Source organism: Tetrao urogallus (assembly GCF_951394365.1).
Source record: "Tetrao urogallus genome assembly, chromosome: 1".
Classification (NCBI taxonomy): domain Eukaryota; kingdom Metazoa; phylum Chordata; class Aves; order Galliformes; family Phasianidae; genus Tetrao; species Tetrao urogallus.
The window spans coordinates 114797119-114824723 of record NC_136813.1 but is presented as its reverse complement, the minus strand read 5'-3'; the positions used below and the strand labels follow the sequence as shown (position 1 = coordinate 114824723).

At 46.7% G+C, this 27605-nt stretch overlaps 1 protein-coding gene across 1 annotated transcript in view; it reads left to right on the top strand.

The window, feature by feature from the left end:
* The window catches only part of FSTL1 (follistatin like 1), a gene marked incomplete at both ends in the record, with an annotated part of 60126 nt that overhangs the window by 8677 nt on the left and 23844 nt on the right, over positions 1-27605 (top strand). Inside the window, one exon of the mRNA XM_079550029.1 lies at positions 10664-10723. Within this exon, the coding sequence (XP_079406155.1) occupies positions 10664-10723 (60 nt within the window). The remainder of the gene's footprint in view (positions 1-10663; positions 10724-27605) is intronic.

Sequence of the window (27605 nt, the reverse complement as noted above, 5' to 3'; positions counted from 1 at the left end):
CCTTCAATGCAGAATAGAGAGTTAAGGACAAGATGGGAATTAAAGGTGTTATATTGGTACAAGCTTCCTTACACTGAAATAGAGAAAAGGCAGTGACTGCGTAGCGTGGAGTGACCAGGAATATGTAGGATAGGAATGATAGAATCTGGACCATGGGAGGAGTAGAGGGATAAAGTTAGAAGCAGCTGAGGTTTAGGGACCTTGAACTGCCTGAGGAGCTTGAGAAGGGGCACTGGTAGCAGGAAATGTGTATCTGGGGAAATGCCAGAGAGGAGGGAGAGTGTGCCTCAGGGCTCAGGTAGGCAGATGCTTTGGGGACTGAGTGAACAAAGACCAGAGGCCAAGACTGAGAGAGAGGGAAAAGGGGACTGGAAAAATAAACCAGCCATGGGGAACAAGGAGGCAAGGCAGAAATAAAATCTGACTGGGAACACAAGGCTGGGTCATGCTGTCAGTAGGAGCTTCCAGGGCCTGTTCCTGCACAGTCACTCCTCCTCTGTCTACAGGTATCTGTGGGACACACTAGGCACACAGACAGCATCCTCTCCTCGTGTTGGCCTATTTTAAAGACTGATGCTTAATATATTTTGGTAAAGGCTCCAGCCTCACTGTTGTCCTTGGTACTTATCCGTCTGATACCACAGCATGGAATTTTATTGTTGCTGTTGTTTTAATGTTCTTTACTGTGTTCTGAAAAACTCAGAAAGGACAGGTGAGAATGTTGCCAAGTTGAAATGCTTCAAACCATCAGGACATTGATCTTCTCACTGAACAGCACCTCAGAAGACACCTGTGTATGCTTTTTGTGTGATCTTTTCTCAGACTGTTCTGATATCCTGTACCTGCAGTGACTGACTGCAGTGTGCCCTCTGCTGTCTTGCTGTCTGCACAGTCCAGCATCTCTGAGATCCAGAAAAGTTGAGCCTCTGTCCAGAAGCAAAAGCAATTCTGGCTCCCTATAAGCTGCCTAAGAAATGTGTTACCAGAAGTGTCTTCCCAAGAGAGAGGCAATTCCTGGTCCAGAGCTACTGTAGAAGTTGCTCTGCAGATGGCTTTGTAAAGATCTTCTGGATATTCACTCCACAACTCGAAAGGATACTATGACCTCAACCCTAATTTTTTCCACCAGGAGCAGTGATTAAAAGACATTGAAATGCAAACAAACACCAATTTTTGAGAAGAAAACCATGCCATGCAGGCAGTCATGTGTAACTTACACCAAGGAAACACTCCTATATTAATTACTCTCTTACATGACTAGGTATCACCTTCCCACTGAAGGGCAGATAACGTTTTTAAAATTATTTTCTTTCCATGGCTTTTATCACCCATTCAGTCTTAGCACTCTCTGATGCATCCCTCCAGATCTCAATTTTCCCAGTTTATCTGCTTCAGTTCTGTCATGTTTCTTCAAACATCAATGTTTCTTTGCTTTTTCCATGTCCCCTTTTCTTTTTTCTTGGTTGCAAAAGCTGATATCTTTCCCTGGGCATCCGGTATCTCTACTTTAACATGTGTGAGCTGACAACTAATCCATTGCTTCCTTAGCAGAGTGTCTCATCTGTTCAGAACAGATTTCACTTGGGCAGCATATCTTGGCAGCCACAGAAAAATCACCATGGCTTTAGGGAAATTGCCTGATCTTTGCTCTGACTGAACGATGTAACTAAGTTGTTTTTAATTTTGTTTACCATTGCAGTATAATGTTTACAAGAAAAGGAAGAACAGATAGGAGCCCCAAAGGGGAGAGTAAATCAACTGGGTGAAACAGTACACCATTAGTCTGTGCTAAAATTGCCACGTTTTCCTTCTTTTACTGTGTCTGTGCTCAAAAATAAAGAGAAGAGGCCTTTAAAGAACCTTGTGCTGATCCGAACAGGGAAACAGAAGCAGGAGGTGTCTCTGTGCAGTCAAAAGCATATTTATTCACAATCATGAAAGAAATGAAAGTGGAAAAAATTGTAGGAAAGAAAGAATGTGTTATTTATGTATTTTCAGTCAGCGTTAGAGTTGTAGAGAGTTTATGCTAAGTACTGAACACGAAATATGATGACCATGACTCCTAATTTGGAGTCATAGCCTAAATTCAAGCTAATTCTCAGTGTTCTGTAGACCATAGTACCAATGTCTTAGGGATTGATTCAGGCTATCTAAACTCAAGATCTATCCAGCTTCAGGAAGTTTCTCAGAATGGCTGACAGCTCTATTTCAGTTCACTAGTGTCTGGCTTAAAAGAACAGAATGTGCACCAGGATCTGTACTGAGGTCGGGAAATCAATTCAAGGCATCTCTCTGTAAATTTCCAGAAAAGTATCTCTGAATACCCTGAAGGAGTGTGCAAACATGGCAACTCTGAGGAGGCTGCTGGGGCGCATCCAGCCTAATGAACCCGGCTGTAGTTGAGCTCAGTGGGAGGGGGATCCGTGGAACAGAGCCTGATGCTGTGCCATTTGGTGGTTTCTGTTTGGAAGGGACTTGATTGCGTTTGTGCAGTAAGTAGGTGGTCCAGCTCCTCTGAGAAGAGGATGATGCTTTGAGGGGGAGAAAAACAATGCAAAGAAAAAGCCCCACTTTTTCCTTACCTTCCTCCAACCCACTTCAGTAGCTTTCCACAGCAGTGGTAATTTGGCCTCCCAGATATTGGGGTCTCACTGGTTTTGAGGAGGTCTCAGGGATGCAACACAAGGAGCTTTTCTGCTGCATGCTGCAGGGTTAATAATCAGTCGCAGTTGTCTATCAGCAGTCTTTAACTAGTTCTGCACAATGCAATTATACCTCATCAAAGCTAATTTACCAAGCTGTTTAAATGGCTGTACAGCATTTAGTGAGCCTCCTCACACTACTAGCATCTTTTTCAGCTGGTCCCCTGCTGAGGGTGCTTCAGTCTGGGTGGTCCCGGCTACACCCTGCAGCATTTTTCAGTGTTGTCAGCAGGCTGGAATAGGGTCCTTTCTTCAAAGCTCCTGGCTTTGTTTCCCAGCCTAAGTTACAGAAGTCTTGTGGAAAATGGTTTGAAGGACAAGAGGCAGCGCTGATAATGGGAAACGTCTGTGAAGGATTGGAACATTGGCTTGTAATCCCTGGACAGAACTGCCTCATTCAGAAAAGGGGAGGGGGGGGGAAAGCATGCAGAACAAAGCTCTTGTTTCACTTTGTGAAACGAACACATGATGTTTTCTCTGGAATGTCTCACTGACAAACAGGACCAGCTTTTCCAGGGACTGTGGCTCAGATAAGGCCATAAATGGCTGAAAGGAATTTAGATTCACAGCTAATGTTAATTTGTCATTTCCAGGGGCAGCACAAACTCAGCCACGCCTTTGACAGATTTGGGTTTCATGAGGAGCAGGGCAGTGTGAAAGGCCTCTTAATACCCTGGCCCCAGAGATTCTCACCAGATCTAGCATATCCCATGTACAGATATGCATGGGGACAGAGCTGATAAAGCACGGCTCCATCCTGCCTAGCATATGTCACCTACCTGTTGAGACAAATGACTGTTTCCTCCTCAGCTGGGACATGCAACCAAGAGAGGTACCAACAGGAGCCGAAACTGTTAAGGCAGGTGTTCTGTCTTGAGCAAGCCCTTGTGAATCTGCGCCTTTCAGCTGGAACCTGCCTGTCCCCCTTTCCAAGCCCTCTTACAGACCTTTTGTCCTTTCCTTTTGTTCATCTATCACAGCCTGTTGTGCTGCCAGAAAGGAATCTGCCTTCCCCTCTGCCATGTCATCAAACAGTTCAGCAGTCTCTCTGCCGCACTGCAGTGGCCCTGAGAAGGTAGCACAACATCAGAGCTCTCCGTCCCAGTCTTCCAGTTTCTACTCTCCTGGGATAAGTTGTCCAGCTTGCAATAACAACAAATTATCCATTTTGTCTTTTGTCACTAACATTTCCAGTCCAAAAGCTTTTTCTCACGCAGATTGAAATCAATGACCTTTTCTTTTGGATTAGCTTTCTTTACAGCTTTGTGTACAGCTATTTATCCTATTCTTGCACGTAAAAGGTCTGGCATAAATCCTGACCCACAGGGACAACCTGGCTGCAGCAATTTAAGGCCAACATGTTCGAATGCAGATGTCTGAAGTCAAGCATTTTGTCTATTGTTAAAACATAATGCAATAGCCTGACTTGCAAGAGCTCAGCAACTACATTTGCCACTTCTGTGGTAAAGCGGAGGGTGCTTATCATCTCCTGGGGTATGATAGCTTGGACTGGAACGATAGCATTGGGCCTCTGTGTGGGGGAAAGTTAAAACCCTTTGGTTTCCACTGCTTAGCCCAGTGCTGGGAGGGGAATGTATGATTTCATAACATTGCTAAGCAATGACAAGAGCTGGTCTCTAGGGTGAGCTGTATTTACTAACACGTTGCACATTTTTCTGGCTTAACAGAACAGTTTCTCATTTTATAAGAGTCCTGAGGTAATGTTTGTGTTCTAGATCAGATGCCCAGACTCACCCTGCCAACTCTCAAGCTTTTTCATGGACAACCAGAACAGCCACCCCAAATCTGTGTCCTGAATACTTCAACTGTCCGTGGTTCAATAAGATTGTGTAGACCTCACCTCCCAATCTCACAGATTCATAGTGACTCACAGAACTGCTGTTCCACACCCAGCCCCAACTGACCCAGGCACAACTCACACAACCCGAATACATCCCATGCAGTGAAATTCCTAAAACATCTTCTAGCAATCATCTCAAGGTCTGCTGAGGTATGGGACAAATAGCTAAACATGTTTGAGCATGTTCTGTGCTAGCAGGTTGCCCATGCTTGAAGATGAGAAATAGCACCGTTACTCAGAGTGTGGGTGGGAGAACCTTGGAACAGCTGTCCTATGGGCCATAGACCTGACCTGCAAGCAGTCTAGAAGATGTTTTTGTACAAGCATAGAGTAAGGGTAAGGAGCAGTTGGCTACAGGGAGTGAGTTTGAGATTCTCTGACAGTTCTGTAACGGTGTTGAAAGCCAGGACATGCTAAAGCTATTTTTTGAATGAGCTGGGGATACCTTGAAGTTAGGAGACATCCACAGCCAGAGCTGCTGCGCAGAGGTTCACCCCGCAGGTCTCTGAGCTCCCATTTGTCACAACTGGATTGCATGGTGCTGAGACATACAACTACCTCCACACAAGGTCATCCCAGATCTCACTGGGCTCATTAACTTTGCTTCCATACTCTCCCTGCCTGGGACCTGTCTCCACATACTCCAGTATGCTACGTAGAGATCATCTTAACACAGACGCTCTGATACCTCAGCTATGGGACATCTGGCACGCCTTAATTACCAGCATCCTTATCTGATATCCCTGAGCAAACTGTCCTCCCCAGCAGATTGCTTTCTGAAGAAGCATTGTCCAAAGGCTCTTCCACAGTACCTCCTCTGCTCAGCAATGAAACAACTCTTCAGCTTTAGTTGGAAGCAGAGCCGGAGGGGGTTTTAAATGCTGCAGGGAGGGGAGAAAGTCATGGCTGCAAAAACATGGGAAGGGGAGTAATCAACACATACCCTTGAAAGGCCTTCTGGCTCTTGGCTCTAGTATTTGGTAGGCCAGAGCTGCAAGTTCCACAGCTAAGCCACCAGTGATGATCTTTGGTTGGAGCCTGCTTCTGTACAGTGGGACGGCAGGTATTAGTACCTCTCTGGAGAATTCATCAGGATCTCTCTGTCAAACGTTAAGCTTGCCCCTGTGTGAGAACAGCGTTTTGTAGGTGAGAGAAGTGAGCGTGGCACATGGAAGACCTGTATTTCATTGCACATTACATTCTAATCGATAGGTCAGAATGCGCATCTGAGCTCAAGACATCCCTGGGTTGATTTCCTGCTACACTTATGAGCACAAACACACTGCTGTTTGAGCTAATGGTGAAAGTGCTCTTAATGGTGTGAAGCAGGATTTGCCAGTGATAAACAACTGCTTGCTGCATAGCAGTAGCTTGCTGGGAATGGTGTGCCTGGGCTTATCGCATGGAAAATGGCAGTCTAGTACGTGACATAGTTCATTGATACAGGAAAGATAAAGCTGCTGAAATTTCATGCTGTTGTAGAAGAGTCCTGGGTTTGACCATATCCTCTTCCAGAAGTGACCTTAGGAATTTCTCTATAAGCATGTCTGCAAAGTGAGGAAGATAACGGGGAAGAAGTAGAATGAAGTGATGATTATTTCCTCACTTATGGAGAATAATGTGGTATTTAACAGCATGTGCTGTGAAATGCACACAACATTTGTAGGTATGGAGATGAGTCAGGACTCCATCTTCAAGTGTATCTCCATGGCAGTACGTATCTGTATGCTGGTTTGTGATGTAGCCTGCACGATGGATGACTTATCTTATCTTGATGCCATTCTCAAGACCTATTTTGCCAGCAACTGTCCACTGCAGTAGAAAAACCTCCTTTTGAGGAAAGATTCCTCACACACAGGTAGGCATTCTCTACCTTGTGTTGTTTCTGTCTTCCCAGGTGCAAGACTTCGTATTTGTTCTTGTTACGTTTCTTAACTGACCATGGTGACCTACCTGATACTTCCTGGGGGGCTACTGTGGTCCTATGAGGGTCACTGATACAGGCAAGACGTCTGTGTCAGAAGGTCAGAAAGTCCTTTCACCCTGTTCCAGTAGCTCCAGGCATTTCTGCAGCTTTCTTCAACAACTGTAGAGTCAAAAGCAGGAGCATTTCACTAGATGATGGGGCATTATGGTGAGCGTGGTGAGACATTGGAACAGGTTGCCCAGTGAGGTTGTGGATGCCCCCTCCCTGGAGGCATTCAAGTCCAGGCTGGATGGGGCTTTTGAGCAACCTGGTCTAGTGGGAGGTGTCCCTGCCTATAGCAAGGGAGTTGAAGCTACATGATCTTCATATGATTCTTTGATCCTTTCTTGCTCTACAGCTTGGATCTGAGTGTAATTCAAATCCAGAAGATGCTAAGAATGGCAAGTCATAGTTGACCAAGCTGTGGTCTGGAGCAGTGGCAAACGCTAAGTGGCTGTGTTTACATGGGCTGGACATGGGTATGCTTCCATGCTTTGGATACTGGGTGTGGCTTACCTGGGTGCTAAGTCCTGGGTGAAAAATGTGAGAAAATTATGCCTCTTTTAGGTTAGAAAACCTAAGAATTTTTCCTTAAATAAGGGATATCAAGGGTAAAGTCTTAAGGGCCAGGTTGTCAATGGCATTTAGGCATTTTACTGCTCTAGACAATGAAATATCCAAAAGCCCATCAAATGTATTAGCCATTAGTGAATGCATTTTATACAAGTCACTTGGTCAGCTAGTGCCAGACTTGTGTGCCCTTCGGTTGGCAGTGTCCCCAGTAACACCTACAAAATGTGGACCATCTGCTGAGGGAGAGAGGAAAAAACTACAGCACTGAGCTGCATCAGGTCTGCAAAGAAACAGAGCTTTAAGCAATCATAGTAAGTAGAAACGCTGCAGCTGAGGCAGGAGCAAAGAATGGAGGAACCACAGTGAGAAAGACAATTACAAGAGCAAAGAAGAGAAGGGAAAACAAAGCAAAACAAAACAAATGTAAGAACTGTATTTAACAAAATGCAGCCTGGAAGGTCACCAAATTACAGGAAAGTGAAACAGACATAAGAAATAACATCATTGTAAAAAAAAAAAAAAAAAGGTGCTTAAATAATTTGTGTCATGTATCCTCACATCACAGTTAACCACAGTTACCTCTTTGTTTTATTTTGGTTAGCAAAGTAGCTCCCTGAGCTAGTCTCTTTGAGTCAAAGAAGCATTAAATCTGATGTAGTTCACCCACGTGTGTATGTGTGCTGGAGGTTTATCCCATTTCATCTTATTGCAGTTTGAGAGTCTTACTGTCTCGGTGCTGTGGTGAACCTGTGATAATGGGCTTCCTCCACTGCCTCTTCCCAACATTAAGGGTAAGAAGCTGCTTTTTCACTTACGTACCACTCAGTGACTTGAATGGCCATCTAAACACACTGCAGGCATGGTGCTCATTGACTTGAGCTCAGCACTGCAAGGACATTTATCCCTTAGAGCCTCTGTGAATGGCTGTGTGTCTGGTACAGCAGTGGAGAAAGGAGACGTGAGTGATGTGGGTGGTGGGTAGCAATGAAGTAATGTGGAGAGGGTGATATCATGGTATGGGCGAGAGCTTCAGAAGTAATTTATTGGCACAAGTTTAGCTTGGGTTTCCTTAGGAAATAAGGCTTATACAGTCACACTGGGTGTATATGTGTGCACATGCTGTAATGAGGGAGAGGCTGCAGCTTTTGAGTAATCCTTATTAGGCACCGGAGAGTCCAAAGGAGGGATATTTACAATGCCCCAAGAATGCAGAAAGCTTTGGTTTATTAAATGACAAAGAATGTATCCACCCATGTATACTAGTATCAGTCCACGATTCATTTGCTCTACTTAAGCAACAGCTTGTTACCTTATTTTGGTCACACAGCCACTTGGCATACATGTTTGTATCCCAAAATTTGCAATCCTGTACATAAAACAAAATGTTTGGTATAGAAGTGGTGGTAACTGGGAACTGAGTGTCAGCAGGAATGAAAATATTAATGTACGTAATAGAATAATATCTTTTCCATGGAGCAATGGTTCCCATTTTTTTTGGTCCATCAGAGCACTGCAACCTTCAAAGTCTCAGGCAAACATCATTCAACCTTATAGAAGAGCTTTTCACTGGAAGCGTTTTATAGTACAACTTTAGTTGTATAGCCAGCAATGATGAATCACCATCTTCAGTACGACCACAGTTCAAAACCAGAACTGTGAATGCATTTGCTAACCCCTTATTCTAGTGCTTCTGGTTCAAACCCCTTCTTGGGGGTCCATCATGAAAGAGCAGTGATTCCTGACAGAATTCTTATTGCTTAGCTAGTATACATTATTCCTTTGCAGTTTACATTTAAAAATGTTAAAAGCAAGTTTGTTGGAACAAAAGCAAGCAGTTTATAAGATATGTGGGTAAGCCTGATCTAATGCTACTTGTGAGAATGACTGAATTCAGGTGTATCTCTGCCTGCACTGGGTCCAGGGAATCAACCGATTCCAAAACAAAGGTGAGTTTAAAAAAAAAAAAAAAGACACTGAGAACCACACTGCTCAGCATCAGCAGTGGAATAGTTAACATCTCTTAGGCTGGATTTACAGGCCAGTACCACCCTCAGACAAAATCAGAACATGCTGGGGGGGATGCTTTATGAAAGCGTACTCCTAAAATCAAAACAGAGCAAGACCACCAGGCTTGAGTGAGCACAGCGAGAGAGCACAGAGCTAGCCCCATCCAGGATAACTCTTTTCTAGAGCTTGTCCCTTCCAGCAGGGCACTGGGATTATCTCTGGTCCTGGGAGCACATACCAGCACTTCCTACCAGCATCCTCCACAGCACATACTTGCACTCAGGGCACTCAGCACTTGCACTCAGGGCACTTGCACTCAGCTTTCGGTTACAACCAACCTCAAAACCCAGGGAACAGCCCTTGACAACTGATGTCACTTGCTGTAACAGCAGATATTTCTGTGTTTTAGAATCATAGGATCATTAAAGTTGGAAAAGACCTCTAAGATCACCAAGTCCAAGCCCAAATCATCCCCACCATGCCCGCTAACCACATCCCTCAGTGTCACATCTCCAGTTCTGGAATATGCCCAGAGACAGTGACCCCACCACATCCCTAGGCATTATTCTGCATAAACATTTTGCATAGCATATACTGTAGATGATCAAATGCCCTGCAGTAAGTACAGCAGAAGTGATTTGGCCTGTTTGCCCACTTTGAACAGATAAGATGTGAAAGTCACACATTCTGAAGTTTATTTTTCTCTAAAAGCCTTGTTTTTGCGCTGAATGTTAACAGACTCCAACAGCCCGTCTTCTTTATTTCCCGAGACTGGCCTGTTTAGGGGTTAAATGAGTGTTCATATATCAAATGCTCCTTGGACATTAAGGATTAGATTTTTGGTTTGAACTAATGAACTCATTGGACTCGATGTTTAAGGCCTTTTCCAACCTGAGTGATTCTATGATTCGTTTCTGCACCAGGCTCTTCTCCATTGGACAGCCAGTCCGTGCTGCCAGGTCCTGCCCCTGGGCTGGGAACTTCAAGCTAAAGATACTAAGGATCACAGGTATTTACATGCAGAGGACCACTGCCAGCCTTTCCAGGTGGGACAGCCCAGCCCACGGCGCTGGCAGACCGCTGTTCCCTCCGCTAACGCTGTATGGACACGGGCTCTCATAACGACCGTAGACCTCCCCGCGTCCCTGCATAACAGCCTACAGCTACACTCCGGCCCGCCCGAGGTCGGACCAGGCACTCCGCTTCGGGACGAAGCCCACCTCCCCCTCCTAGGGGTCCGCCATCCCGCCCCGCCCCGCGGCGCGGTGGCAGCGGGCGGGCCGAGGAGGGGCCGGGCCCGGGGCGGGGGTAGGGGCGGGGGTCGGGCCGGGGGTGGAGCCGCGGGCTGGCGGGTCGGGGCGAGGGGGAGACTTCCCCTTCCCTTGCTGAGCGAACCGGAGAAGGCGCCTCCGCGACTCCTCGTGCCCCGCCGGTGCCGCCAGCCCGCAGCATGGTGAGGGGCCGCCCGGCCAGCCGGCGGGAAGTTTGGCGGTGGCGGCGGTGTCCCCTCCCGACCCGCGCTCACCGCCAGCCCTCCCCGCTCCTCTCTTGCAGATCTGGAAAACTCTCCCGCTGCTCTGTGCCCTGCTGGCCGTCGCCCGGCTGCGAGCGGAGGTAGGCGGGGGCCGGGGCGGGGGGCTCTGCCGGGCCTCTCCCGGGCTGGATGGCGGCGGGGTCGAGGCCGGAGGAGGGGACGGCCGGCGGGACGGGGGCTGCGGGCTGAGAGCGCCGGGCGCGGGCTGGGAGCCCCCTGCCGCTCCGTCTCCCTTTCCTTCTTTCTCTTTCTTTCTTTCTTTCTTCTTTTTTTTTCTTTTTTTTCCCCTTCCCCTCGCTTACTGCAATGACCTTTTTCAGGCAGCGAAAGCCATTAGCCCCCAAACTCGTAAACCCAAAGGTCTGTTGACAGAAAATAAACGGTGCCTGAATTCCCGGCGCTGCAGGCTCCGTAAAAGTGAGGTCAGGAACAAAATATTTGATAATTGTGGCAGGGAAATGTGGAAGTGATTTGGAGCAAATGAACACAAGCTGGGCTGGGGGGGCGGCCGGGCGTGCTCTGCTCGGCGAAGCGGTCCCGGCGGGGGGGACGGACTGGGGCGGCTTCCCGCGCGCATTTTTTCTCCCTACATATTTCTCCCAGATGGCCGGCCCCGCCCTCCAGCATCGCAGCTTGGCTCCGCGCAAAAATGTATAAACACTTCTGGTTTCCTACAGAGAGTTGCCTTTCTCTGCCTCCCAGCCCCGTGCCGCTCTGCCCGCCTTGTGGCAGGGATGGGGAGCGCCCATTGAAGTCCCCACGAGCGCTGGCCCCGTTCGACTCCCATTGCAGCCCTCGAGGAAAGTGAGGGACCAAGCGGTAGGGTGGGCCGGTGTTTTGGCTGCACGTACCTTGTCACATTGTAAGGGACTTTCTGCTGTAGGCATGGCATACTAACGTAGTCGGTGTTTGTGTGTGCTGTCCTGAAAAAGCCGGAATAAAGCCATAAACAAGCCTTAACTGGTTGTGGTCAGTGTAGTGAAACCTCTGAAGAAAGGAAGTGTCAGTAGTGCTTCCATAAGGTCACAGAATCATTTGAGTTGGAGGAGATCCTTAAAGGGAGTCTAGTCCAACTCTTCTGCAATGAACAGGGATGTCTACAGCTGTGGAGCAGTGACAGGGCTCTGAGTGAAGTGTGTTGCAGTCAGTGATTTGCAGGAACGTGGCAAGGATGTGTCTGGCCTCTAGTTTCTGATTTCACCAGTTGTGTTGACTCAGTTGAAATTTTAGCTGTTTTTCATCTACTATACTCCAGTTCTGAGAATCTAGAAGGTGGCCCAAGTATAATCATGCTAACATTTCCAAACCGTCCGTGTCCTCATTTACAAACCGAGAGTAAGACAAATGTGAGCTGTTGTGCTCAAAACTTGGTTGTAAAGGCTGGTTGGTGCCTGAGCTGATACATTAATCATAGAATCACAAGGCTGGAAAAGACCTACAAGATCATCTAATCTAACTGTTCTCCCATTACCCTTGCTACCACAAGCCACTAAACCATATCTCGTAGCTCCTCATCCAGACGCCTCTTGAACACTGCCAGAGACAGTGACTCCACCACCTCACTGGGCAGCCATTCCAGTGCCTGACCACTCTCTGAGAGAAAAAGTGACTTGGCTGCTCTCAGAGATGATGATCCATGTGTCAAAGCTGTGAATGTTTTGGTTCAAGTTCAGAATAACTTTAGAGGGGAGAACCGATGCCTCAAACAACTTTTCTGTTGGGGTTCCCTCGCTGCTGGGTGGTGAGCACCAGCTAACTTGCAGGAACTACCACCTGGGATATTGGGACCTTCTTGTTGTCTGAGGAAAGTGGGCTGTGCTTCAAGGTGGGCTGCTCGCATTCAGAGGCACCTTTGGCTGTTAGCCCCCTCTAGATGTTCTTGATTTCACCCCTGTGTCCCTGGCATTTAGCAAGATTCGTGTGGTGTTTCCCCTCTCCTATATTTTGGAAGTGATGGCTCTATTTCTTCTGTTCCTGCTGCAGTCTGCACTTAGCGCCTTTCAGTACGTTCGGAATATTAACGCTGAGCCTTGAGCTTCTAATCCATTTGTAGGCAAAACCATATCTGAATATTACTGGCTTTTGTTCCAGGGCTCATTTCTACAATGTTAGGTGCATAATTCAAGTCTTGAAAGAAAGAAAGAAATTGCTTCAGTCGATGTTCTTGGCATGACTTTGTGCAGACTGGAAAATCTGAGACATGCCAAAATGTGGGAGCTTTTCTTGGCCCAGTTCAGTAATAGTCACAAGAGCAATAGATGGTGAACTGTGTGCCTCGGCCAGAGGCCAGCCACCAGCCCCAAGCGGTGTGTTGTGTGTCTCTCTTCCTGGGTCAGACTGTCAGAGGAGGCCATTTGCTGGTATCAGTGGGGTCCTGTGGATGTGAGGCAGTTGTGTTCTCAGCTGGATCTTTAGTGAGCAGACAGTGATCTGGGGGAATCATCCATCACGACAGAGGAAAAGGGAGAGGCTCAGAATGTCTGATGAATGCATTGCAGGTGAATCGGTAGGGCTGTAACGCAATCGATCAGGCGTTTCCTGCTGGAGCAGTTACCAAGTTAGTGCTGGAAAGGAGTCTGCTCACTGTTGAACTGGGCCCGGGAGGTCTGTAGGTTGCTGTGTGGGAACACCATGCTTACACCGGTGTCATCATACGTCCCATCAGGATACTTGCTTTTCAGCGTGAATTTTAAATGTTAATGATGAGATTTATGCCAGCACGGGTATATTGATGCAAGCTGTGGGTGGACGTTTGCCTGTTTGCTATTCATTCAGATTAATACCTAAAACCTGTAGCTACTCCCCTGACCTATCCTTAACCCATTTCTGGCCAAATGAGACTGCCTTTGGAAGGCATTCTGTAAACAGTGTGAGTTGATTTAGCTCACTTTGGCCAGAAATGACTGGAGGAGGCGGTCTAGAGGATCTCTTGTCACAAGAAGATCTACTGACAGATCTGAGGGGTTACAACCCCCAGGCAGCACAGTGATGACAAGCATTTGGGACCAGATTTATAACCTTTTCTAATAGTGCGCGCTGCAAACACTGCACATCTGTTGTAACCCTGGGATTAATTTTTTCACCCCACCTCCTTTTCCCTCTGTATAATCTTTCCACACGAAAAGCTGAAAAGAGGTGTTGGGGGGCAGAAAAGACCAAGTTTCCAGCCAAGTTCTGTTTGTGTAACTCACCTGAGCTCTTCCTCTTCATCCAGCTTGACTCCTGTACATAACGACAACCACACTCCCCTCCCTCCAGGGTCCTGTGCCACTCTTCCAGCACAGAGCCTCTGTGCCCTGGAGATATGGGGCTGGTTGTTCAGCTGGTCTCCATAAAGCTGGGTGTGCTTCCTCCCATTGGGCTGCTTGCAGGGCCTGGCCAGCACCAACAGCTTGCTTTCATTACGCTTTTCCCACGTTCTTGCACTGATGGAAACGAAAAAACTGCTGTCTTAATAAATTACGCTTAATGAATTACAGCCGAGATCCTGGTGTACTTGCATAGCTCTAGGACAAAGCTGTAATTTGGACCTCAAGCTATTGTTTTAAGAAATGTCTGTTTCCCTCTGGAATTTATTGGTACAGCCTCTGCAATAGTTTTGTCCAGGGCAGTGGAAAGAAAGGGTGCTTCTAAGGTTTTTAATGGGTGTGCTGTGGATGATTTGAGAGCTTGGGTGCTGGCAGATAAAGCACATAGTTCATTTAGGACACCTCGTGTTGAACTCCCTGGCCAGATGCCTCATGTTTCTTTCTACAGGGACCATAACCTCTGAGCAGCAGCATCCGTGGTGCAAGCTGTGACACAGGAGTGATGTGCAGTGCTCAGGTGCATGTAACGCCCTGATGCTGCTCTGCAGATGGAGCTGTAGTTTGCCATTGGTCTTGAGCTGCTTTCTGCAAATTTATTGTGGTTGAGTGAATGACTTTATCTGCCAAGGTGCAAATTCCTTGCTGGTAATTAACATAAGGCTGGCTGAAAGGCTTTTCTTGCCTGTTGCATTCTCCAGCTGCTGTTATTGGTACAGCTGCATGCCCATCAGGAGGCATGGGGGCACCTTTGATCTTTCTTGCATGGTATTACATGAGCTGAGGAATGTTTCTCTTTGTGCAGAAGAGAGTTTATGACAAACCTCAGCCAGATGAGTTCTTTAGGCTCACGAGACTCACATTAACTAGGCTGCTTTAGCTCACACATCCTGTAAGCTAAATGAGATGGGTTCTCACAAGTGCCTCATATAGCTGGGTTGCATGCATCTGCCTTCACAGAGGTGTCAGCTTCTGCTGCACTGGCATGTCTGAGCTACACTGTGAATAACCAGCACCTCTCTGGACAGATTAATCCCTCAAATCATTGTCTCCAAGCTTAGCAGAAGAAAAGACTGGAATGCTGTTATGCTGTGAAGCACCTTACAGAGCCAGCTCTGCATGGCAGACACTGAGATATATATGTCAGCTTTCCCAGAGGTTGCAGATTCTGCCACAGTTGGTGTATTAGGTTAGGTGTGAACTTGTTAGAGCAGGGGCTTGTTTGCTCATGCTCTGTGGGGCTCTGATTGCAACTTCTAGGCATCATAGGTCTAAAGAAACAAATGGCAAATGAACTGCCCTGGAGGCTTCAGTGCTGTGTTTAAGCACAGATAAATGCTGCATGAGCAGTGACTGCATAGCATTTTCTTTCTGCTTGCTTTGAAATGTGCTCCAGTTTGGTGAGCAGCTCTTTTTCGTTCCAGTACACACTGGGCTGAAGACACCAGTCGGCAGTTACCTAAGATTACATCTGTTCTCTGCCATGTAAACTGGCCACCCAGAATTATCTATGTTATCTATGAAATCTTATTGTCTGCTCTAACCTGAGATCTCATTAGTTACACTGTACCTCTCCATTTTAACGGTGTATCTATAGTTGCTTGGGACAGTGCCCTTAGATCCAGGTTTCCCATGATAATGATGGAAAGCAAGCTTTGTGCTCCAGTGTGCATGTGTGGGATTTCTTGAGACAGCACCCCTTGTGAAGTGCATCAAGGGGAATATAATCTCAAAAAATTCTGGAGGCTCCTTTTGGGTAAGCAGGCTTGGAAGGAACAAGAGGTTTGGTGTGGATGACTGAATAGGTGGGGATTTGGTATCTTATTAGCTCAGCTGTAGGTGGATCATGTTTCCACTGTTTGACACATAAATACATGTTTTGGCAGAAGAAACTAACTGTTGCTTGAAGGCTGTTAGTCTTACTGGGTGCTCATTTCCCTGTACTTTTGAGGAAAATGAACATATGAATATGAAGGAGACAGAAAGACTTGTTGGAGCTCTCCTCTGTATGGCTGTCACAGGGCAGATCCCTGTGTAGAGTTTCTCATGGCTGTGCTCTGCCAGCTGCTGTCCCAAAGATGAAACTTCACCTGCTTTCTCTTGATACTGTCATACTATGTGATGGACATAGACAAGATCAAGAGGCCTGAGGAGAATGGATGCTGGTGGAGCTTTCCTTCCTTATTTCTTAATTGATTTTTTCCTCACAGTGAAAGATTGCAAGAAATAACGATAGCTTCAGAAGTTACCTACAGCCAGAGACAACTTCTTTGGTTCTTTATCTGTGAGGGGACCTAGGGAGGTAGTAAAAGGACTTGCTGCAGCAGTACCAGTGGTGGAACCGAGAGACGAGCCTGGTACTGTCCTCAAGCCTTTCCAGTCTGGGAAGGGGAGAATCATAGACTATCGTAAGTTGGAGGTGATCCGTAATGATTGAGTCCAACTCTTAGCTCTACATAGGACCACCCAAAAATCAGACCATGAGAAGAGAAAAGGGAGTTAAAGCCTTGGATGACAGGTGAGCAGGAGTGGAGTGACAGGATGGGCCAGCAAAGCTGTCAGCCTCTGCTGGAGGCACATCCTGACTAAGAAGCCCTCAGCCTGAGAGCCACAGGGCCAGGTTTGGTTCTGGAGCTTGTTGCTGTTTTCCAACAAGGAATTGATCTCTAGCACAGTGCCTGTGGGGCCCCTGTGTGCTGGAGCAGCCCCTGCCATTTGAGCACTGGTAATTGTAGCCTGGAGCCAAGAGCTTTCTTTCCTTCTGCATGATGTAATGTTTCACATATGTACTCTTTGCTGCTCAGGGACTTTCTTTTCCTCTTGTGTTTTGGCCACTTTTTCATGTTTATGTTTGAGGAAGCTGACATACGAGGGATTGGAATTACTGTCTCGTTTCCTATATGCAGGAAGAAGAGAGTGCCTCAGGGGATTTTTATTATGTCTGGATCGTTTAGTTGTCTGGGTGAGTAAAATTCCTCAGGGATAACCGGAAAAGGTTGTGACCCAGCTCCACTCTGCAGCACACTCATTCAAACCCAGGAGGCTGGAAGATTGAGGTGGCAGGAGACCAAACGCTCACATCTGAGGCTGAGGCTTGAACTTGGCAGAAAAGCCCTGGTGTTCCCGGCTGAGGATGGCATGCTCATTCTGTGTCAGGGAAAAATTCTGGGCTGTTCCAGCCCCCAGGTAACAAACACTGAGTGATGTCCACCTCATCCTCCTCAGTTGATACCCCTTCTCTGGCACCACTGTGGTAACTGAGGCACAATTTCTGGTGGAGATCCATTCTGCTGTCCCCAGGACTAGGGGCAGAATGCACTGGTAGAGATGATGTGACAGTGAGTAGGGTGAGGAAGGAGTACTATTTTTTTGTTGTTTGTTTTAAATTACGTGATTTATGCCCTGCCCACAATTAAAGCCTTGCACACATGCTTGCTGATGTTATTCCCTGCAGTCCAAGCTGGAGCAGTTAGTGCTTTCAGAGGTGCTCTTTTGGGATCCTTCATAGCACTCGTAGAACAGACTGATTCTTCCACATAGTATTGCTGTCTGCCCTGGGATTAGTTGCTGCTTGTACAACCCAAAGCCATTAGTGTCTTGCAAATCCAGTCTTACACATCCCTGCTATGTGATGTCCCCTTCCTGTTCTGTGAAAAATGATACTGTGCTCTGGAGTATCTCAAAGTCACTAAGTTTATCTTGATGCTCCTTTTCCACGAACAAGCAGACCATTAATCTTGTTGTTCTGTCCCAGCAGTCCTAATTGTGCCCTGTGCTTGGTGATAATCAGTGCCTCCCCTGTGTGGTTGCACGTAGATCGCAGGTTGATGGGGCCCCTGTGCTCTGTGCTGGGCCCATCTCTTTTCATCTCCTCCTAGCTCCCTTCCTCCTGTCAAAGCAGAACATTCTTCCCTGGCTGCCTGAAGAAACAGAGCTTTATGTGATTTTATTCTCTGTGTACTGGCTCCTTTGAACCTCCTCAAATAACTTCTAAACACAACTGCCAGTTTCAGCCATGTTTAGCAAAAGATATCAGGTTCCTACGAGGTACTGTGTTCCTTTCTGTTTTGTAAAAATAAAGACTGGTAGAGTAGAAAGACACTTTCACTGCCCTTTCCAAGGGAAAAGCTCCAATGGGAGCTCACCTTTCACTGTGGACATGAGGGGCATTTCATGAGCATTCCCCTTTGAGTGGAGTTTGTACCTTCTTAGTCATTGAATACAATTGGCCTCTAGAGATGAATTTGTAGGAAACGCCTTGGAGAACAGCTTCTTGTAGCTGTTCTTTGCACTTTGTGGTTTAACCTTCACTCTTTGACTTTTCATTGCTGCAAAATTGTGTTGTGGAGGAAACTGAGTCTACATGTGTTTCATTGGGGAGCACAGGATGTGGTTTGTTACCTGATGCATGCAGAGAACCAACCTTTTTGTAGGGTAACTTGCCAATAACTCCAGCAACCAAGACCTGGGATGGGAGAGTAGAGTGAAACTTGCAATTGATGCAGGTTCTTTCTGGATTTCTGATTTTCATGGGTGAATGCTGAGTCTGGCAGTAGTATGTATGTAGCCCTAAACCTTATGGTGTCACTGCAGTGCCTGGGGCTGCTTCTGACTTGGTGCATGGGAAAGCTGAGGGGATGGGAGAACAGCTGGGCATGAATGCGTCCTCGCAAATCATTGCCAAGCTGCTCTGCAGTGCAGTTGCCTATATCCAGGGGCTGGGGTAAGTTAGGATGTCCTGGCTGTAGCCACAAGGTCAGTGATAAACTAGCATTAAACATACAAAACTGTTTGCTTTTTTCCCCAGATCATTGCTTATTTGCTGTAGAGGGTTGGTGGGGGACAGATTAAAGACGTTTCTGAGCAGATGTGGTTCAGAGCCTATGGCATAAGTAGAATGCAAACAGCTCTCTCCAGGTCTGTTTGTTCTTGCTGCTACCATCACACCATGATTTATACACAGGCTTTGGGCAAAGCATCTAATTCCTCTGAGCTGCAGTGTTCACATCTGTAAAATAGGAGTAGCAGCTGTGCTGTGCCTCGCAGAAAGGTTTATGAGGCTGAATGCATTCCTCTTAAGAAAAGTTTAAAGCTCTCAGTTGGAAGATGCGGCTGGCATTGCAGGGCATTATTACCCTTACCAACAACAGTAGCGATAGCCAGGAAGATGGAGACAGTGTTTGGAGCAGAACTGTCAACAAGTAGTTCATTGACAGGCAGTAATGATGAGCCTTTGGCAGGGTGAGCAAGGGCTCCCTGTAGCCACACGGTGTGGATGAGCCTGGGCTCTGGCACAAGGCATGCTTGCCTGCTGCTCCTGACTGGTCTGTAGGACACTGATGAGAGAGAGATGGGTTAGCGATTTCCATTGGTTGTCATGGCAACTAATGGAAATCACTTTTTTTTCTTTGTCTGTCATATATGAAGGTGTTAAAAGAATTAGGAAACATATTTGTCTGTTTCTTTTTAATATTAACTGCTGACTTTTGATCTTAATCAGTATGTTATCTCTGTTTTTCTTGGGAAGCTATGGGAGTTTTTGCACTGGGGATGAGGACTGGGAGCAGGCAGCAGCTGGGCCTCTTCTCGAGGCTGTTCTGCAAGGCTCCCCCATGAGCATCTGTTCACAAAACAGTGAGGTGCCCAAAGTTGCAGGTAGGGTGAGTGCTGTTTGCCATGGGAGCGGATGATCAGCTACTCTAACAAGTTTCGGGCTGGATGAACAGGGAATAATAATGACAATTTATCAGCCGGTGAGCTGTCAAGCTTACTGACACGGAGAGGATAAAGAGCTTCGAGAATTCCAGATTATAGGTCAGGATGAAACTCAACTTAGTATTGTCTCTGTTTTGTGTAAGCAACAGCACATCTTGTCACTAAAAATATGGCTGTCTACCAACTCTACTGATGCTAAAAGGAGCAATTTTTCCCTGTTGATTAGTAGGTGATAAGGCCATAAGGAGCTATTATGCTTTGCATCTTCTGTCCTCTTGCCTAATGCAGCCCATATATCCAGTCTTGTGATTAATTCCATTTGCTGTGGACTCTAACGCATGTCCTGTAATACATCTAGTCTTGATTAAGTAATTACCACAAATGGAAAATACCACTGCGTTTGGCATATTGTTGCAGTGGTTAATTATCCTCATGCTGTTGCACCTCATTTCTAGCTTCTAGTTGTCTAGTTTTGATCTGTGGGTGGTGACAGAAGAGATCTTTTGTACCATGTGAGTATTCCCCATCAGTAAAAGTGTGGTCTGCAGCGAAGATTGGTCCCGCTCTTGCCTTTGAAAAGCCGAACTGTCCCCCTGTGCAGGACCACAGATAGAATCATAGGCTCATTAAGGTTGGAAAAGACCTCTGTGATCTTGTATTCCAACCACAAACCCATCCCCAACATGCCCACTAAGCCATCTCCCTCAGTACCACATCTACGTGTTTTCTAAACACCTCTAGGGATGGTGACTCCACCTCTAATCTGGGCAGCCCATTCCACTGCCTCACCACTCTTCCTGAGAAGACATTTTTCCCATACCCAACCTGAACCTCCCCTGGCACAACCTGAGGTCATTCCATCTTGCCTTATTACTGTTACCTGAAAGAAGAGGCTGACCCCCCCACCTTGCCTTCGTTCAGGGAGTTGCAGACAGCAGTAACATTTTCCCTGGGCCTCCTCTTCTTCAGACTAAACAATCCCAGTTCCCTTAGCTGTTCCTCATAAAACCTGTGCTGTAGACTCCTAACCAGCTCTGTTGCCCTCCTCTTGAGATGCTCTGGGGCCTCAATATCTTTCTGGCACTGAGGGGTCCAGATCTGAACATAATCCTTGAGATGTTGCCTCACCAATGCTGAGTACAGATGGACGATTACCTGTTTGCTCCTGCTAGTTACACTCTTCTAGAGCATCTGCTGAGGGTGCATTCAGTTCCCTCGTTCGGATCATTTAATAAAGATATTAAAGAGGACTGACTGCAGAAGATGGTTCCCTGGGTCTGCACGCGCCCCTTTCCCAGCCCTTTCATGCTGCTTGTGGAGTGCTTGCTCCTGCCCTGTGGTAGCAGGGCATCTCCACATCTGTACAGCCATGGGCAATGCAAATTGTACAAAGAAGAGCAAGAAATCCAGCAGCACACCTTTATTTAGGTTGAGAGAGTTCATGCTTGTTAACCTCAGCAAGTTGGGATGGCCACAGTAGCTGCTGACAGGTGAGGCATAGGCCCAGCAGCAAGGGAAGGCTGCACTCACATACCTCAGCAGATCAGCTCTGGTTTGCTGTTCTGGGGCCTCAGAGCTGTAAAAGACTGCATTACTGGCATCAGTGTCTCCATGCAAGCAAACAGAGCACTATAAGGTCCCTCGCGGATGCCAGCGTGTTCTTTGTTTCTCTGCTTAGTGCACTGTTTCTTACAGCTAGATAAGCACTGATGGGAGGAACTACTCTCCCTGGTGCTGGAGGGTGTGTCTATTTATGGATATAACTTGGTTTGGTTCACATGTGGTCATTAGTCCTGGGACTGAGGGGTGCAGCGAGCAAGCTGTTTGCCCTGCTTTAGAAATCTTAAGCTGTTACCAGCAATTCTGACCCAAACTGGCTACATTCAGAGGTGGAGACAGCCAGCTTTCTTGCTGTTTGCTCCACCCTTCTAAGAAAATGATTTTCTAGCCAGCTAACAATACAGGAATTTCTTCCAAGAATGAATCTTGCTTGCTTGCTGTCCCAAGGGCATGGGTTCTGTTCCGAGATGTGCTTGTACAGGGCTTGGCACAAACTGGGCTGCATCTTGAGCTGGGCCTTGGGACACTTTGGTACTTTAAGTGTGTAATTAAAGATTCAGATGTGTTTTTTTTGTTGCTCCAATGTTGTCTTTAAATATGGGTGTTTGCAGTCTTTCTCTTCTCTGAAAGAAAGTAGAAAGTTCTGTGCATTTCTTGTTCTTGAGTCCTTTCCAGTTCACATCTCAGGAAGGCTGAGTACACAAGGGTGAAGGTTTGTGCTTCCAGGTTTGTGCAGGAACCTTTCTGTGAGGCATTCAAAGAGAGCTCATGCACTTTTTCTGTGGGCAGACTGATTGGAACTTTTTTTGATTTTGGTAGCTGATGAGAGGTGAGAGGAGATAGTTTGCTTGTCTTTTCATTCTATGTTCTGCCTTCAGCTCAAAGCCCATTTTGTAATCAAAGTTACAAACTCCTGTGTACCCCAGGGCTGTGGTTTTTAAACTCAGAGCCAAACATTCTTGTGACATACACCTGAAAGAGGGGCTTCACCGTGGGTGCTGTGGAAAAAGGTGAGCAGCTCCCATGCTGTGGCTACGGCTCCCTCTTCCACCTCCTCTATTCTGGCTTCCGTGCCACCAGGCAACTGAAAACTGAACCATACTCCAAAAAACAAAAAACAAAAAACTAACAAAAAGCCACCAGCTGATGCAGGGAGGGATAATCTCTCAGCTTTTCATTCACTGTCCCTGCACAGGCTGAGCTCAGGGAGGGGAAAGGGCCAGACCGCCTCTGCAGCCATGGCTGGAGACTATCTCAGGACACAAAGCTGAGACTTAAGGCAGGATATGGGTGCTCTCCTCTCGGGTTCTGTCTGATCCCTGCATCCAGTGGATGCCCCATCTCTCTGCCCCATCACAGGGCTGAGCTCACCTGGGTCGTGGCAGATGGGTCGCAGTGCGAGGCTTGAAGGCTGTACGAGAGGAGGAATACAGGAGGAATACAGGAGGTGCTTTCTGCCCTGCCCCATCCCCTGCTACCCTTAACAGAGAGGCCCCTTCGCTGGCCAATCCTTCCCTTTGAAACACGGAGTGTTGACTCTTTCTTAGCAAACTGCTGTCCTGATTATGTCCCCTCACACCAAAACTATGTCTTTTTGTGAGAAGTGGTGGCTCTGGATCAGGGCTGTACTTAGGCTTCTGGACAATGCAGGGCTATGGGGCTATGACCCTCCACCCACCCCACTGCTATCCATCCTGCTTATCTTCTTTTACAGTCAGTGCTCTGCATTGGGGTCTAAAGAATGTGTCTGCAGCTGTCTTGGCTTTTAACAACTAGGGCTTCTAATTTAGCCAAGTGGGTGTTCACACAGTAAGCACCAGAAGTCACAAGTTTGTTCCTTCCTGCATCAGACCCATTCTGCAGCATTATGTGTTCCTAAGTGTTTGCTGAAAGCAGTAGAATGTCTTGGGGAGAAGTGCCTGTGTTTGCTTCATTATTTTTTATGAGATTTAGCTGTTAAAATTTAGGCACACTGTGTACTGCCAGCAGCTATCCCAGTGGTAATTTAGGCTGATCCCTCTGCAGCTGCATGGTTTCCAACAGAGAAGGAAGAAGGGGGGAAATGACAATGTCTTGGCTGAGACAAAGGTACAAAACTCAGGTGATATGAAGAAATGCAGTAAATTCCATGCATGGACCATGTAGAAGTAAGTATGTCTCGCGGGCTGTTGCTCAGTGTGTTATGAGGAGGGGAAGAAATTACAAGATTTAATGGGGCATTGATTCAACTGAAGGAGCAGGGTCGCTATGGTAGAGCTGTCCTGACATCCTGGTGCTTTGGAGGATATGAGGCTCCTGAAAGTCATTAGTGTGGGCTGTCACAAAGGGCTTAGATTTGCATGGAGGATTAAACTTGGGGCAGCTGAGGTGCTTAGCGATCATAGATGCCTGCTCCTTCATTTGGCTGGAATTGCCATCATGCAGCAGGAATAGCTGGGCAGGTTGCAAGGTGTGAATTGACAGAGTAAATTTGGCTTTACTGTGGGAGAGGAAGCAGTAAGCAATGACGGGCCAGGTGCTGCTTTACCACCTTTTGGCTGTTCCTGCTGTAGAGTGAGTGTTTGCTCTTGGAGGGGAGATGCAAGCAGCCAGAAACAGTGTCCCTTTTATATACTTCATTTGAGTCTGTTGCTGCACCCTGAGCTTGATGCTGCTGACTGTGATGTGAAAGGCTTCTCATATTGCAGTCCCTTCCCAGAGGCTGAAACTAATCTGTGTGTGTTTCATGGAGTTAAGTGCAAGAGCAAGCAATGCTTGCTATTGGTAAGGTTTTGGTGGTTCCTATGGTAAGTGAGAATTAGTGTCAAGTCTCCAAGAGGGAAAAGCTGTTGCAGATCAGCACAGATGCGATACCCGCATGTGTTCACTGTAAGATACTTGGCCCTTTTTGTTCAGGGCTGTTTTCTTCTGGGTTGTTGAAATGACTCACATCTTACAAGTGGAGCACTTAGAGGAAAAGAAAGGATGTGCAGTCAGCAGTTGGATTGGCAGAGGTTGTCTAAAGATGGTAAGGTAATGTGAATTCTAGCAAATCGTTCACTGCAGGCTACAATTATTCACCTTACTTTGCTATTGCCATAGGCTAAAGGTGCACATGCATGCCATCCTTCAGCTCAGTGGGATGACTTTTTAGAGCTGATATGCTAAAAGCTGCCAGCCTGCTGGGTACACTTCAAAATCTCTACACCTTCACATTGTCTGGGCACTTGGAAAGGAAAGACTGGGAGATATGGCAGCTTTTATCCTAGGAGAGCTGTAAGACCTGCAACGAGGAGCTGTTTGCCCTCCTTTGGGTAGAGGTGGTTTGTTTGTTTTCCGTTTTTATTTTACACTAAGCTAGCCCAAGTTGTTGAAGATCCAAAAAGTTTTCTTCAGAAAACCTATCAAGAGATTCTACTCAAAAACTGAAAGGCGGAGTTGTGTTACCAAATGTTTCATTGCACAACATTAGACTTCCCGTAATTGCAACACCCCAGGGTGTCCTGCAGTATATCCTCATGTTTATCATGACTTGGTACATTATTATAACATCAGTAATGCTTATGAAATCACATGTAGGGGAAAACAGATCGTGCTGTATTTGTTTCCTACAGCCTGTACATTTGTACAAGTAGCATCTAGTGTAACTTTAAGCACAGCCAGTGCAGTATCAAGTGCATGAGAATAATGGCTACACATACGTGATGAGGTCTACTTAAGCAATTTGTTCTCAGTGTTCAAAAGGCTGCCATGGATTTCCTGGTGTGCTTGAGTCAAAGCCAACTCTAGGAACACATTTTAATAAATGCTCTGGGTGTGTAGATTTCCTGGGTTTTCTAAAATCTGTGTTGAAAAAGAAAAGCTTTTGTCCCTTCTGAGTTTCCTATCTTAACTTCTTTCTATGCATATCATTTTACCACTGAAATCTCTCCTCTGCACAGGAGAAGAGGATCTGGTTACTTTAGGAAAAGGAAGGTGCTCCTTTCTCTTACAGGGAGTCAGGACTTCTGGGAATGTGATCATCGTGGCAACTCCTGCAGACCTGTTTTTACCAACAGCTCTCTTCCCCTGGTACAAGCAGTAGGTAGCCGAACCAGTCTTTCACACAGCAGAGGACTCTAAATCGAGGCACAGCAGTGATTTCTTTAGAAGAAGCATTTTTCATTAGCCCTTTAGCCCTTTCATGTACACATTTTCTTCCAAGCTGCTCGCAGCTAGGGAGACATTTTGTTCAATTCCTGTCTGTTCTTTACCTCTCTGGATACGTGGCTGCAAGTCTGTGATCTTGCTGAAAACCCATGATCATCAGCAGCTCGGGCTAGTACACTGGGCTGTGAGCTGCAGCAGCTGAGGCACAAGTGTGTTTTTCTTCTGCTGACTTTATTAGAGGAGCAATAAATTCTTCTAGGTCGGCAAGGTGGACAGCCAAGGCCGGCAGACAGCTGTGAAAGCTAACGTCTTCCACATGGATTTGCCAGAGTCTGCCTTCTGAAGCCCTTAGTCTGCTTCAGTTGTACATCCCTGGGAGTTCGTTTTTCCTTTTGGAAGTAATGGCAAAGATCCATTTGTCTTTCCTGGATGCTGCACAGCGTGCAGTCTTGCTGGGACATCTTTCATGTCCATGCTGCAGCCCTGGCTGTGCAAGGCTGCCTGACCCTGTGCACTTTGCTAACAGTGCAGAGCAAGCTGAGGCACTCCTGCTCTTAGCTGAAATAGCAAAAATTGTGTGGCCTTTTTTCTCAGTTATGTTCATTAAAAGGGAAATTTTCTGTTGAATACCAAAATTGTTTACACTGCATTAAAGCAAGGGAAACTCACCAAATATTTTGTGCTTGTTTAACTTAAAATACATCCAGACTCGGTGTTCTGCCCCTGCCTTTGACATGATTTTGACATAAAGCATGCAGAACACCAGGTTTCAGCCTGCCACGAATGAGATGTCTGTACAGTTCCACAAACAAAGGGTTCTTAGGGGAACATCAACTCTGCCATTTCTCTATCACTGGTGTGAAGGAAGAACCTGACTGCTGAGATCTTCTTGTGGATCTAAGTGCCCCAGGATATTACCAGGATGATAAGATATTTTCAGGCTGTGTCGCACAGATACTGTGGGCTGGGTTTCCTGCAAGGCTGAAGACTTTTTTTCCCTTCCATATTTCTGTGTGTTTTCAGCATCACTGAATGCTAGGCTGTTCGGGGGGAAAGTCAGCCCTGGCCAAAGAACCAGAGCAGTTCTGATGAGTTTCTCTTCAAGAAGGGAAGTTGGAGGGAAGCATGTGGTGGGGGATAGGAGAGGGAAATAGAAGAATGTCAGTAATCTATAACATGGTTCTTAGGAGGCCAACCTGAGGTGATCAGCCAAGCTGTTGATGTGTACATGGGGAAACTCAGTGGCTGAAAGCATTGATAAAGTTGCAAGCCACATCTCAGATACTCCCTCTGATTAGAGGTGCCTAACAAAGCTTCCTGACATCTGGCTTCTTGTTATTTGAGGAAAACAGAGAGGAAAAAAAAAAAGAATAGAAAAGAAAAAAAAAATTGGGGAGACAAGCCAAAAATCCCATGGAAATAACTTGTCCTTAAGCCAAATGAGTTGGCTTTGGCAATCAGAAATCGTAGAATCTTGGAGTGACCTGGTTTGGAAGGGACCTCAGGGATCACCAAGCTCCAGCCCCCCTGCTGCATGCAGGGCCACCAACCTCCATATCTCATACTAGACCAGGTTACCCAGAGCCCCATCCAACCTGGCCTTGAACACCTCCAGGGACGGGGCATCCACAACCTCTCTGGGCAGCCTGTTCCAGCACCTCACCACTCTCTTGGTAAAGAACTTCCCCCTGATATCCTACCTAAATCTTCACTCCCTCAACTTAAAACCCTTTTCCCTTGTTCTGCCATCATCTACCCTTGTTAAGAGTTGACTCCCCTCCTGTTTGTAGGCTCCCTTTAGGTACTGAAAGGCTGCAATGGGGTCACCCTGCAGCCTTTTTTTCTCCAGGCTGAACAAGTCTGTCTTCCTAGGGGATCTGTTTTCTGTGCAGAGATCTTATCTTCCCCTGCCACCATAAGCTTTCACATTTCTGGAGATGTTTCCCAAGGACTGGTGCAATAACCTTCATTGCTCAGGAAGCAATGGTTGCTGTGCAGTTACCACTCCTCCATGAGCTTCTACCCTGTCACTTCACAGAATCACAGAATCACAGAACTGTAGGGGTTGGAAGGGACCTCCAGAGATCATCGAGTCCAACCCCCCTGCCAAAGCAGGTTCCCTACACCAGGTAGCACAGGTAGGCATCCAGGCAGGTCTTGAACATCTCCAGAGAAGGAGACTCCACCACCTCCCTGGGCAGCCTGTTCCAGTGCTCCGTCACCCTCACTGTAAAGAAGTTCTTGCGCATGTTTG